The following is a 15,782-nucleotide window of genomic DNA, read 5'->3' as shown; positions in this document are numbered from 1 at the left end:
CCAGCAGTCACAGTGGAACCCCAGGACTAAGTTTAGGAACCACTGCTCTAGAAAAATATTAAATTGTTTTAATTATAAAATATTAAACTTCACTGTAGAAAAACCATGCACACAGAGAGATTATTGTAAGCACATTTACATTTTTGCCACCTTTTCATTATGGCAAAATATGAAACAACTATTTTCAATGATTCACTTAATAGTCAGTTTCAGTATTTATTTGGTAAATGTCACTTAACTGCTGAAATACCTTTTATTTACAATTAAATACAAATATAATAAAAAATTCTAACACAAACACACAATGGTCATAATTACAACATGCTACAAAAGGCAGCACACAACAAGGAACTGCTGAATACACCATTTCTGTTTTGTGTGCAGTCTGATGGGGCCAGATACAATTCTCAAATGAGAAAATATGTCTGGGGTCAAACCATTAATATGTTTATAGTGAACAGTGGTGAAATCCTGTGCTGCAAAGGCTAACCCACAGGGCTTCTTCCTCAAATAAACATCCCCAATTCCTAAAGTCCATGAAGTTTCTCTTGGCAGAGTTTCAGTAAAAAAAACAAAAGAAACTGGAAAAAAAAAGAATTGATGTAAGAAAATAAACAGCTAAAATTGCTGTGATCAATTCAGGAGCTCAGAAGCACAAGGTAACTGAAGCTTGATAGCTAATTTGTATGTTACAGTGAGCTCGGCAGCAAAGGAGACAGACACACAAATAGACCACCACAGCTACTTGGTTCCACGTTTGAGAAGTTCTTCTGTCTACTATGATATCTTTCTGTGATTTTGACTGTTACATCACTATGTGGCATAACAACAGCAAGTAGAGCTTAGATAAGCATTGTGGTGTAGGTATACACTATGTGTTAAAATGTCACAGCTATATTCTGGCAATGGCAGGATTGCATTTCCAGTTACACAGTATAGTTAACTAACTTTAGTTATTCGTTTAGACATGCAGTTAGAAGGTGGATGTTCTGCAGCCTTGTCCCTGCTTTACTAGTGTCAATAGAAAGATCTGTTGATTTGGGTGTTCTGAATACTGAAATCTGCATCGCCAGTGTCTCTGCATTGTCAGCATTTTCACACCATTTACTTCAAATGCCAATTTTGCTGTTCATATTTTCATGAATATATCTGCCAGTTTTTTCAAACTTACATCAACTTCTACACTATTGTTGGAATTGAACAACAGTGAGCTTACACAGTAACTGTGACAATGTATTGTTCACGTTTACTATAAAAGCCAAATTTTGTTACCTTATTTTGTTTAGTTTTTGAACTTGAATATACAGTAATTAACAAAGATAATGGAAGATTTATTTTAAACCCCTGTAAGTTATAGAGAATGGAATGTTGATAATTTTAACTCTTTTTGTGATGGCAGAATAGCCCTTAGATTGAAGTTAGACAACTAGAAAGAAAAACAAAGAGTTAGATATTAACAACAACATTTATTTATATACAACATTTTCATACAGAAAATGTAGCTCAAAGTGCTTTACATGATGAAGAAAGAGAAAAAAGACAAAATAAATAGTTAAAATTAGGGAATACTAATTAACATAGAATAAAAGTAAGGTCTGATGACCAGGGAGGACAGAAAAAAAAAAAAAACTTCAGACGGCTGGAGAACAAAATAAAATGTGCAGGGGTTCCAGGCCACGAGACTGCCCAGCCCCCTCTAGGCATTCTACCTAACATAAACAACCTCAATCAGTCCTCATTGTATTCAGGGTTCTCATGGTAGAATCTGATGATTATTTTCTATTATTATTAATTAACAGATAATTAAGGACATATAGTTTTCTGACTGTTATGTTACTGTTAGATTATGTACATTGATATGGAGGATGACATATATAAACCTTAAGAAATGTTACATAGATACAAAATCCTCAAGCAGAATGCTACAAGTTTCCCTTTCCCCCCATTTTCATGTGATGTGTATTATCATTTTTTTCATTTATTTTTTGTGCAAACTGCTTTGAATTTCACAAAAATATTTAAAATCAATACACCTGCGGCGTCATGCATAACGCTATGTGTAGAATTCACACTAAAACATGGCATAAGGACAAAAGCAGAAATGTGCGTACGCACAAAAAAATCCAGATTATGTGAGTTCGCCAACTTCAATGTTCTTCTGCTCCATAAATCCCGGTCAGCGTGAAAAGTAACACACGCGCCTGCTGCCCCACCCAAACTCCTCCCAGAATTACACCTCTTTGATTATGCAAATCAATATAATTAGCACTTAAGCTCAGTGTTCTGTGAAAAGGCAATGGTAAAAGCACAGGGGAAAACAGAAGAATTATAGAGAAAACCAAATGGAATCAAGAAAAAATATTCTATTTGTTGTTTTAAACAGTGGTATAAACAACAAAAGGAAGTTGATCGAGTGACATCGAGTGTTGGAGAAACTCGAAAGCTCAAGTTCACAAAGTCGCACTGTGCCCGAAATAAAAAAGAAGTTGTCAGATATCAAAGTCCCTGTGAAAAGGTGAGGAGTCATAGCCCACAGTCTGAGTGTCATATACAAGCTTATTAAGGTAAAGAGAAAAGAAAAAAGATTGAAATGTCAAATGTAATCTTGAAATTTCCACTTTAATCACGTAGTTTATTTTTTCATTAAAGCAGAACATCATAAACTTCATCTTAAAATCGTTTAATTTACTAGTTTCTCAAATACCATTGTAACTAAAGTAGCACATTAAATGCTTTGTTTTGTATGTATTCTTCTATGTGCTCTATGTGTGTGAATCACTACGTGCTTCTTAATCAGGCTTTCTCTTCCTCCGACTGGACACAGAATCCATTACATTCATGATATTACAGCTCTCTGAATAATGAAAATACTGAGATGTATACTTGATATCATTTTCATGATGATAGGAGTTAAAGCATGTTATTAAACATGGGAACATGGTGGTGCAGTGATAGTGATGAGCTGGCGCCCTGTCCAGAGATTTTTCCTGCCATCCGCAAGATGCTTGCTGCACCGTGAAGTAATTTATTGCAGCAGTACTGTCTCTTTCAAATGTACTAACCTCCAATTCCTGTCCTTCCTTGTCTTTTTGCAAGTAACCAATTACCACACAATCAGCTCTGTAATAGATGTTAAGCCATCTGTAAGTTGAGAACGCCGATTCTTCAAAACTTTTAAGGAACATTGAAATATCTTCGTAGTACATGTTTAATTATTCTATCCATCTATCCTTCCAGCACCAGTGGAATACAGCGTGAGGCAGGAACAATCCTTGAATGAAGCGCCAGCTCCTTGCTAGCGCTGCAACTCTGTGTCCTCACGTGTTTAATTATTAACAATATACGTAGATTATTTAAATGATGTTAACATTGAATCTGTATAATGTAATAAACATATTTTGCTGCATTTCATCTTAAAAATTATATTGTCATCATATGTAAATACAAGCTAAAGTGGCTCAGGTTGTGCAATATTATAACTATCGCAAGTTTACAGTGAGGTAATTGTACTAATAAGTACAAACAGTTCTACAAGGAGCACTTGATGGACTGATTGAGTGCGTTTATAGCTCTTGGGATGAAACTGTTTCTGAACCGCAATGTCCGTAAAGGAAAGGCTCTGAAGCGTTTACCGTATGACAGCAGTTCAAATAGACAGCATGGCTGAGGCCGCGTGTGCTTGATGCTGTATACCGATAACTCTCTTTCCAATCAGCTGCTGTAGAGCTGTGATTCCACACTCAGATAAAGTGAAGAAGAAGAAGATGCAGTGAGAGGAACAACGCTAAAGCAGCTATGGTATTTGGAATAGTTTGGTCATTCCGTGGACCATTATATTGTTACAGGTTAATTACAATCAAACGCCTTAAACTAATAAACAATATGCAGTTAATTTCAGCGTATTTATAATGCCGCGTCAGGGATGTGCATCTAAAAAAGAAAGGGAAACCACACTGGAACAAAAGCACTACTCTGACGCTGGGTGCCGCCAGTTTGCAAAAACCGATCGGAGAACTTGTGTACGCCAGGGTTTTAGCTAGCGTGAAAATGTGCGTGGCTTTATGCCAAGTTTTGGTTTTATATATCGCGATTTGAGTGTGGAAACAGCCTTACACAGCATTTTTGTGCATAAGCACCATTTATACATGAGGCCCCTGGACTGTGGAGCTTTTTTATGTTTAGCAAGTCACACTAGTGGTGTAATGCTTGTCTGTTAGCTGTATTTGAAGTATTTGGAAACCCTTTGAGAAACGCAGCTACATTTACTACTAGTTCATTGATGTCTTTGAATGGCAAAGTACAACAGCAATAACATTTTATTTATATAGCACATTTTCATGCAAATGAAGTAGTCCAAAGTGCTTTACAAAATGAAGAAAAAAGTTTATTAAAATAAAAATATAAAAATAAGATTGGACAATACTAAATAACAAAGAATAAAGTAAGGTCTGATGGCTTGGAGGACAGAAAAAACAAACAAAAAAAACTCCAGAGGGCTGGAGAAAAAAAAACAACAAAAGAATTCCAAGAGCATGAGACCATCCATCCCCCACTGGACATTGTACATAACATAAATTATCTAAATCAGTCCTCATGATTTTCAGGTTTCATAAGAAAGAATTTAATGATGATGGTCATGTGGACATCTGCCCTTCAATCCGTCAATGTAGGGACTGCATGATGCCTTGAATAGGTGGTGGTAGTGCAGATCGCCACCACAGAAAAAAACTGAAAAAGAACAGCAGAAAAAGTAGGTATTAGTATGGATTGCGGAGCCATGATAAAAATGAGAATTCAATGAATTTACAGTATATCAGGGTTATGCAAGAATGTATGTATAAGAAAGCCATGTTAAAATAATGGGTTTTAGCAGTTTTTTTAAAGTGCTCCACCATATTAGCCTGGCAAATTTCTATCAGTACGTTATTCCAGATGTTAGGTGCATAACAACAGAAGGCTGCCTTACCACTTCTTTCAAGTTTATTTCTTGGAGTTATAAACAGACACTCATTTGAAGATCTAATGGTAAGATTTGAAGTGTAAGGTGATAAGCATTCCGAAATATACTGTAGGATGGAACGAGATTATTTAAGGCTTTGTAAACGGTTAGCAGTATTTTACAACAACAACATTTATTTACTAGCCGAATGCCCACCGTATCATACTGCGGTGTAAGAATAGGAATGGAAAATGGTGAGAAAGGAATTCAGAAATTAAGAAGAAATACTTCTTGAAAGATGTAGCTGTGAATAGGTGTTTTGCTGGAGACGATAGATAATAAGTTGAAAGATTTAACCCTACAAAAAGCCACGTACAACTGACCGTGGCTGAAGACTGGTTGTTGTAGATTAACACAAATTAGGAGCAAAACCAATAGGAAGGAGTGAAACCAATGCCAATGGTCGAGAGAGTACCTTCCTGTGGCAGGCTATGAAAAAAGACTCCCAGGCACACACATAGCCGAAGTGACAGGTCACATGGTCAGGCTAGATATTGGGTGGTGACGTCACACCATTGGGGTCATGAGAGAGGAGCGGGGAATGAGGTAGTCCAAAGGAGGAATAGGAATCGAGCAAAGCAGCGTGGGGGTATATGGAAGGCCACAGGCAGCGTGGGGAAGGGTTTTAGAAGAGGAAGAATAGGAATCGAGAAATGCCATGTGGGCTGCGTGTGGGAAGACCGGGTTTGAAGAGAAAGTAGGATGAACCAGAAGAGAAATATATATAAGAGATATAGCACATTTTTATACAAATAATGCAGCTCAATGTGCTTTACATGATGAAGAAAAAGAAAAAAGACAAAATAAATAAGAATTAAAATAAGGGAACACTAATTAACATTAAATAAAAGTAAGTTCCGATGGCCAGGGAGGACAGAAAAAACAAAAAACTCCAGGCGGCTGGAGAAAAAAATAAAATCTGCAGGGGTTCCAGGCCATGAGACCGCCCAGCCCCCTGTAGTCATTCTACCTAACATAAATGACCTCAACTAGTCTTCATGGTATTCAGGGTTCTCATGGAAGAACTTGATGATGACGGTCATGTGGACTTCTGGACTTTACTCCATCAATGTAGGGACATTACGGTGCTTTGATCAGGTGGTGGGCGCACAGGTCACCACCCCAGAAAACCTGAAAAAGAACAGAAGAGAAAGTAGGGGTTAGTATGGATTTTGAATATGAATACCATGAATAATAATGGTAATTCATTGAATATACAAAGCATCAGGATTAAACTATGATGAAGCTATGAGAAAGCCATGTTAAAGTAAAAGTAAAAGTTTTAAAGTCAATCCTAAATGGCATAGGTGACTAATGTAATGACATCAAAATTGGAGAGATGTGCTCGGATTTTCTTTTCCTAGTTAAGATTCTGGCAGCTGTATTCTGCACTAGTTGCAACTGATTGATGTCTTTTTGGGTAGTCCTGAAAGGAGTCCATTACAGTAATCTAATTGACTAAAAACAAAACCATGAACTAATTTTTCAGCATCTTGCAAAGTTATAAGGGATCTAACTTTTGCTATATTTCTTAACTGAAAAAATGCTGACCTTGTTATCTGATTAATATTTGATTTAAAATTTAGGTCAGGGTCCATAATTACCCCTACATTCTTCACCTCTGTCTTGACTTTTAAGCCTAACATATCAAGTTTATTTCTAATACCCCGACTATATTCATTTTTGCCAATAACAAATACTTCTGTTTTATCCTCATTTATCCATCCATCCATTATCCAACCCGCTATATCCTAACTACAGTGTCACGGGGGTCAGCTGGAGCCAATCCCAGCCAACACAGTGCACAAGGCAGGAAACAAGCTCCAGGCAGGGCGCCAGCCCAACGCAGGGCACACATACACCCACACACCAAGCACACGCTAGGGACAATTTAAGATCGGCAGGAAACCCACGCAGACACAGGGAGAACATGTAAACTCCATGCAGGGAGGACCTGGGAAGCAAACCCGGGTCTCTTAACTGCGAGGGAGCAGCGCTACCCACTGCGCCACTGTGCCGCCCTTATCCTCATTTAGTTTGAGAAAATTACTACTCATCCACTCAGAAACACATTGAGTCAGTGAACCAAGAGAGTTGGGGTTATCAGGCACTATTGATAAATACAGTGGTGTGTCATCAGCATAGCTGTGGTAGCTCACATTATGCCTTGAGATAATCTAACCTAATGGAAGCATGCAGATCGAAAAGAGCAATGAAACCCAGGATACATCCTTGTGGAACACCATATAGAATATCATATGTCTTTGAACTATAATAACTACAACTAACAAAGAAATTTCTACCCGTAAGTAAGACACAAACAAATTTAAGACACTGCCAGAGAGACTCACTCACTAAGTTGATTTATAAAAATATTGTGATCAATAGTATCATATGCAGCATTTATTAATAATTTACTATTTCATAACTAGACATTAACAAACACTTATTTGGGTCTTCATAACACATAAAAAGCATCAGTAAAGTGTTTATTCATCTCTGTAATGTGACCGGCTAACAAAACATCACTTTGGAGTGGTCTGAGTTTGCTTAACTAAGATACATTTCTCTTGATACTACATAATTAGTATAAGACCTGTGAATACTTCATATTAACATGTGATTTTACCATCTTGTCAATATGCCACACTACACAGAGCTATGTTTTATAAGTGTTATAAAGACTTGTTACGTAAGAGCAAATGAATAATAGATGTATTTTTGTAGTATCTAAACTAAAATGTTACTATGTTTTATTATTGCTCAGATATGGAAAATAATGACTTAATTGTATTGCAAAATAATGTAATGAAATTCAAAATACCATCAGCTTACAGTACACTATAATATATAATAAAGTCTTTCTGAAATCATCCATCTTTATTTCAGGTATTAACACATATGTAATAGTTAAATAGATTATACTGTTTACAATAATAAAACACCTAAATTTAATTATTTTGCCTGGTTAAATTAATGATGCTGGCGCATGTTTAGTTAAAACTATTGGTGCTTCTTGTGAACTGCTGAATTCTGGAAAAAAATATTTTTGTAATTGAAATATATTTATTTATCAAATATGTGCAAATAACTATATTGCCTTAGTAATAAACATTTTAAACAAAGAAAAAAACTCTGCTATATGCCAATGCGGCAGTCTTACATGGGTATTCATTGCACAGTTCTCTTTTCAATTTTGTAATTATCTTTAGGACCCAATAAAGTCATACTAGATATAACCTCTGCAGCTTACCCATAAAAAAAGAAGGAAGATAATGTTGCAATTTCAACTTCACTGGTTCCAACACCTTCTAACTTTCACACACTCTTGATTCTGAATGTGTTCGTGTTTTGTTGATATGGAAGAAAAGTAGCATTTTGACAGGAGTAGCATTAATCTCTCCTACTTATACTGAGATAACTTAAATTGTTTTTATGCTAATTTAGGCTTTAACGGCAAGAAACCTCACTCATAAACTGAGTTTGTGAGTATGTTCTAAAATATTATATATCAGCCTACTGGCAAGAAATACAAGAATTGAAGCTCTGCAAATCTCTTTTTATGATTCAAACCTTGATGTAAAATACATTGAATTAACCAGGATTTATTCAGTTGTGTGCAGAAGATTTTCATTTTCTAACGACTTAAATATTTTGTTAGAGAGTTACTGTGCAGTTTATTCTTTGTTTCAGTCTGAGCTTTTTCAGGCTTAGTTTTCCATTATCAAAACATTATAAATAAATAAAAAAATAAAAATAAACATTTCTTAGTTACTGCTGGGTAAGCATGTTAATCATACTGTCAGTTGCAAATGAACATATGTTATTGCAATGGGTTTCTATAGAAACAATAATAAAAATGAAATAAAACGAAACTGACAACAGATTTTTACCACAGAATGCCATATAGATACAGTCATCTATAGTAATTTAACTTATACACTTATGGTGCTTTCATTGCTGTAAATAAATTATTCATGAAGAATGCACTGCTCAGTTTTCTGAACTATGAACAGTACTCTTAAATAATTAGTTAACAGCTAACATTTAATATGAAAAAATCTAATTTAAAGAACAATATTTATAATTTAATTATGTTACAGTTTGTAATGACTATTATGATAAGCTGCCTTTAATTGTTTTTAAGTGGCTTATTTCTGCCATTTCTTTTCTATTATTTATCAATTAAAAATCTTTTTTTTTTTTTTTTACTCAATATTCCTTTCTTTAAATTGAACTTCTTGGGTAATTTGTTTCTTAATCCATGAATTGAGCAAATTTATTGTAATTTTATTTTGGTTCTAATTTTATTTCTTAATAATAATAAGAAATGTTGAAATAATAACCTGAAACCCACTGTTAAAAGGGATAGTGTCATTTTTAATTTACATAATTAAACTGTCATTTTACTTCATTTTTATGCAAATAAGTAAACTATATTAATTTTCAGTTACTACTTACATGTTTGTGTCCTTTCTGGAGGACACTACTTATTGAAGTTTTCAAAGGTCAATGACTCAAAACCCCTGGTCTGAGCAGGTCACTAGGTGTGATGGTATAGTGTCTCCAAGTTATACCAGTTTTAGGGTTCTCAAATGCAGGTTGTGGCAACTCTTTAAGATAATCTTTTTGGTACAATAAATTAATCAGTGTTTAACTAGAAATTTCTGGAAACAAGCTTTATCAACATTTTACTTGGTATAGCCCCCAAAATACTTTCTTAAAACTTGATATGGCACAGTACTGAAAACAAAAAGCAAGCAATGATAATAAGTAAAAATGATATATATATAGTTACATATTGCATATGTTTGAGTAGTTAATAAGGAGACTATTTGTTTAAGCTCAAAATTTATTAACTACATAAGCCACAGTAATACTGTACACTGATTTGTACCAGTCTTAACTGTTACTTACACTTTCTCTAACCTTGCTTTGATTTTGTCCCTTTCTTTTAAGATGAAATTGGTGGCCGTTTTCTTTTTCCAAAGGTTAGTCCCCAATCTAGTGAATCCAATCTTCCTTCATTCCAGGTCCATTACCAGTCCCCTGTATCCTCTACTTATCTCTTTTTCTGTTTTGACAGTGCTTTACCATCAATTAATTCCAGTTCTTGCAACCTAAGTCGTGTCATATTCTCAAATCTCCTTACAGTATCTTAATGGGATTCGGTTCTAGGCTTTGACTTGGCCATTTTGGAATCCTCCTTTTCCTTTTATTCATTCATTCCTATGTGGATTTACTGGTATGCTTAGGGTAATTGTCATGTTGCAAGGTCCAATTTCAGATGAACTTCAATCTTATGACAGTCTCATGTAATCCTCAAGTACTAACTGGTACAAGGAAGAATTCATAGACAATCCTATGATGATCTGTCCAGGCCCTGATTCATCATACCAGCCCCAAACAATTACATTTCCACTACCATGCTTTAAAGCTGCTATCAGCTCTTCTGGTCAAAGGCTATCTTTAGATTACACCAAAAATGTCTTCTGTTACTTTGACCAGGTAACTATCGTTGCCTCATCTGTCCAGAGCACACTGTTCCAGAAGTCCTGGGGCCTCATGTATAAACAGTGCATACGTACAGAAATGTTGCGTAAGAACTTTTCCACATTCAAATCGCGATGTATAAAACCTACACTTGGCGTACGCACTTTTCCACAGTTCCTCATACCTTGTCATACGTGTGGTTACTCCTTATTTTCCTGACGCGGCTTTATAAATACACTGAAACTAACCGTATATTGTTTACTAGCAAAATACCCGCGCTTCGCAGCGGAGAAGTAGTGTGTTAAAGAAGTAAAGAAAAAGAAAAGGAAACATTTTGAAAATAACATAACATGATTGTCAATGTAATTGTCTTGTCACTGTTATGAGTGTTGCTGTCATTTATATATATATATATATATATATATATATATATATATATATATATATATGCATATAGCAAAATACCCACGGTTCACAGCGAAGTCGTGTGTTAAAGAAGTTATGAAAAAGGAAAAAGAAAAGAAAACATTTTAAAAATAACGTAACATGATTGTCAAAGTAATTGTTATATATATACATACATATATACATATATACATATATATACACATACATATCTTCATATCTATATACATATATACATATCTATATACATATCTACATATACACATATATATACATACCTATGTACATCATATATACACACACATACATACATACACACACACAAATTATATATATGTGTGTGTATGTATGTATGTATGTATGTGTGTGTGTGTGTGTGTATATATATATATAATGTAGATTGGTGTGTGTGTGTGTGTGTATATATATATATACACATACATACAAACATACACACAGGTATATATATGTATGTGTCTATATGTGTGTGTATAGCTTTGGTAACAGAGTGCAAGGGAAAAATAATAAAATGTAGTCTATAAGTTATTAAACAGTAAAACATTAACGTTTTAAGAAGTAAAGCTACATTGAGCACTACTGGAGTGGTTTCGAGTACAATACATTTTAAAGACGGTGTAACACAACAGGTAAGTAGTACTAACAGCAGCTAAAACGTATATGGATCATCTGTCGGTAGTAGATCCCTTTTGAAAGGCGCTACACGACGGCTGTGGTATAGAAATTACATTTTCTGTGTGAACGTCCAAATTTCTGCCTCTGGTAATGTGCCTTACCGGCATTACCAGCAATTAAAGAAAATTAGTTTTGTGTCCTCTGCAGTGTTAAGAGAGAAAGGCTTTGGTTTGGGATAAAAGGAAAAAAGGTGTAAAGAAAGGAAAGTTGCCTTTTTCTTTTGTATAGTGTAGAGAGATGTCTTCGCTGACGTTATGAGCGCCTTTTGGGGACAGTCGCAGTTGGTCTTGTGTAGACTGGTGAGACATCCCAGCCATTAATCGGCTGTGATTGGCACTGTCAGTCCTCCACTCCTGTGCGTGTCTTCATAATCCGAGCTGACGACCTCATAATCGTATACGTGCAAAACAAAGTTCGAAGCGCCTTAATATTGGTTTGGTGTAGAAAAGGGATCCCGTGTTTGCACTTGTCTGAGCTATAGCTCAGGGGGAGGATGAAAAAAATTAAAAGTGCTTACTTTAACTTAAGGTAGAAGCGCAGTCAGCAATATAATGGTCCAGGGAATAGCCATAGTATTCCAAATACCATAACTGCTTTAGTGTTGTTACTCTAACTGCACTTTCTTCTTCTTTCAGCTACTCCCGTTAGGAGTTGCCACAGCGGATCATCTTTTTCCATATTACTCTCACTATACCACTCAGAGTATTTATATCACTGTATCTGAGTGGGGAATCACAGCTCAGCAGCTGATCGGAAAGAGAATTATCAGTATACAGCTTCAAGAACACGCTGTCTCAGCCACGGCAAAACGTTTCAAAGCCTTTCCTGTACGGACCCCGCGGTTCAGAAACAGTTTCATCCCAAGAACTTTAAACGCACTCAATCAAGTGCTCGTTGTAGAACTGTTAGTACTTATAAGTACAATTGCCTCACTGTAAACTTACACTACAGTTATATTACACAACCTGCGCCACTTTATAAAGCGCATATTTACATATGATGACATTATCATTTTTAAGATGAAATGCAGCAAAATATGTTTATTATATTATACAGATAAAACTTTAACTTCATTTAAATAATCTAGGCTATATTCTTCACTGGGACTAGCGTGAAGGACAGAATAATTAAACATCTACTACAAAGATATTTCAATATTCCTTAAACGTTTTGAAGAATTGGCACTCTAAGCTTACAGATGGCTTAACGTCTATTACAGAGCTGATTGTGTGGCGATCGGTCACTTGGAGAAAGAAAAGCAAGGACTACAGGGGCAGCCATGCCAATATATATTGAATATAAAACAGAAAGAGAAAATAACGACACAGCTAAAAACACAGCAGCAAATTTCGACAAAAGTTAAACGCTTGTGTCATGAGCACGAGGCGGCTATGCAGTGTCTGCAACGGATGTGGCCATCCACCATGCATAAGATGCCATATTGACATTATACTTTCTCTATTGGACATAGAGCCGCCTATGAGTACTGCTGCAATAAATAATTTTATCGAAGGTCGCACACAATCACTGCGCCGTGAAACCCATGTTTAATGACATGCTTTAACTATCATCATGAAAATAATATCATGTATACATCTCAGTATTTTAGTTATTCAGAGAGCTGTAATATCATGAATGTAATGGATTCTGTGTCCTGTCAGAGGAAGAGAGCCGGTTTAAGAAGCATGAAGTGATTCACACACATAGAGCACATAGAAGATCACATACAAAACAAAGCATTTAACGTGCTATACTTTAATTATGATGTGATTTGAGAAACTGGTTAATTAAATGATTTTAAGATAATGTTTATGATGTTCTATTTTAATGACAAAATAAACTACGTGATTAAAGTGGAAATTTCGAGATTGAAGTTGACATTTCGTGCTTTTTCCCCACTGTTTGCCTTTTTTTTCTCTGTACACTAATAAGCTTTCATATGACATTCAGACAGTGGGCTACAACTCGCCTTTTCACGGCGACTTTGATATGCGACTTCTTTTTTTATTTCCGGCACTGTGCGATTTTGTGAACATGAGCTTTCAAGTTTCTCCAAGACGCTATGTCACTCGATCAACTTCCTTTTGTTGATTATACCACGGTCTAATTAAACAAATAGTATGTTTTTCCTATGCCTCCACTTGGTATTCGCTGAAATTCTTATATTCCCCCATGCTTTTCCCATTGTCTTTTCACAGAAGGCTGCGCTTACGGGCGATTTATATTAATTTCCATATTCAAAGAGGCGTAATTCTGGGAGGAGTTGGGGCATTACATAAAGCGCGTGCACGAGCGTTACTTTTCACGCTGATCGGGATTTATGTAGCAGAAGAACGTGGAAGTTGGAGTACGCACAGATTCCTGCATCTAGATTTTTCTGTGCGTAAGCACATTTCGGCTTTTGTGCTTACGCCATGTTATAGTGCGAATTCTACGCACGGTGTTATACACGAGGCCCCTAGATGTTCATGGAAAAACTTTAGTCTGTTTCTAAAGTTCTTTCTGGACAGCCAAAAAAGATTTCCTCCTGGCACACTTCCCATCTGCATCTGATTTCTACAGGTTCTTCCAATTGGTAAAGTCATGCAATGTGACATCACAACAGTGGCAAAAACTAACTGTGATTCCCACGATGAATTTCTGGGGTTAATAGAGACTTTTTTAAGCACATTATGTTCTGCTGTTGGGTTGAACTTGTTAGGACAGCCTGGCTTAGGCAAGTTGGCAGTCATTTTAAATTTTCTCCACTTGTAGATAATCTTTTTGACATTGGATTGATTGATTCCCAGTTGCATGGGGATCATTTCCTTCCCAGACTCAAAAGCAGCTGTAACATTCCTTCTGAAGGTCTCAGAGAGGTCTTTTGAGATAGTCAAGGTAATAACACACACTTCAACAACAAAGAGTAAACCAAAGTAAATGGCTGATTTTTAAACAAGACTAGCTACTCCAAGATCCATTTTAACAATGTTCTAATCATTTATACCTGATCTGGTGCACCTTATTTTAATTTTAGCTATTTAAGGTAGTGATATACTGTATGTAAGGGTGTAATTATTGTTTCCATATGCAAAATGTGCCTTTATGCCTATTTAAATTATGAAATGGACTAAAAAATGTAAATATGACATGATTTTTATTATATCGCCTTAATTTATAGATGATGTTTAAATGAAGCTGACATATGTTAAGAAAAAAAAAATAATGGAATGTACTTACTTTTTCTATTTACATTTTTAGTTATTTATAACTAAACATTTTAAAACCCTATTTTTGTTCATATTTACTCAAAAGCACTTTAGAATCCAATCCACTCCCAAGTTAAAGTAATTGACAGCTTTATATAGAGAGTCTGAGAGTGTGATATTAGAGGTGTCTCCACAGTAGCGCTTGTGGAATCACATCATCAAAAAAAGTGCCACTACATATAGCTTTGTAACTATTACTGACAAGGAAAAACTAGTATATGCATTGAAAAACAGTTTAATACAGCATCTAGCTGTGCTACCCATTGTGAAGAATGCCCAGGGCCCTTACCTGGTCTCTGTATTGGAAGGACTGGGGGAGATTATCTGCCCCAGAGTGCTAGATGGCAGCTCCTCTGTGTTGCGGCAGCACCATGGTTTCTCACAGGGCATTATGGGAATTGGAGTTCTGTGGCTCAGCCCTGTTGGGTACTGTGGGTGCCACAAGAACCTGCCGCAGGAACTGGGTAACCCTACTTCATGGGGCTCCAGCCTTACCTGGAAGTGCTCCGAGGCCAAGCCTTCAGGACACCAGAAGTACTTCTGGGGATTACTTAAAAGGAGCTGCCTGTCACTACTCTTGAAGCCAAAGCTAGGAAGAAGAGGGACAAAGCTTGCTGGAGTAAAAGTTGAGTTAGAAGGAGAGAAGACAATTAAAAGAAGTGCTATAAATATTGTACTGTGTACTTTACTTATTAGGTGGGAAACATTTGTGAAGAGTTTCCCACAGCTAAAAAAAGTTTGTCTTGTGCTGGAACTTGTGTCTGGTGTCTGTCTGTGTTGAGTTTGGAGAGCAGGTTTGCCCCCTGGTGGTCACACTGTCTAAACTAGGTTGAAACCTAAGTACAGTGGAACCTCGGGTCACGAACATCTCGGACCACTTACAAATCAGGTTATGACCAAAAAGTTCGCCAACCTTTTCATCTGTTTATGACCACACACTTTGG

General features: G+C 36.0%; 1 protein-coding gene across 1 annotated transcript in view; it reads right to left on the bottom strand.

Annotated features, from left to right (window-relative positions):
• Positions 1–15,228, bottom strand: part of LOC120524435 — an 81,983-nt gene extending 66,755 nt beyond the window's left edge. Inside the window, 1 exon segment of the mRNA XM_039746288.1 lies at positions 15,128–15,228. Coding sequence (XP_039602222.1) covers positions 15,128–15,228 — 101 coding nt within the window.
• Between the last annotated feature and the right edge of the window lie 554 nt (positions 15,229–15,782).

Source organism: Polypterus senegalus, chromosome 2, assembly GCF_016835505.1.
Source record: "Polypterus senegalus isolate Bchr_013 chromosome 2, ASM1683550v1, whole genome shotgun sequence".
NCBI classification, from domain to species: domain Eukaryota; kingdom Metazoa; phylum Chordata; class Cladistia; order Polypteriformes; family Polypteridae; genus Polypterus; species Polypterus senegalus.
This window is presented reverse-complemented; position numbering and strand designations above follow the sequence as displayed.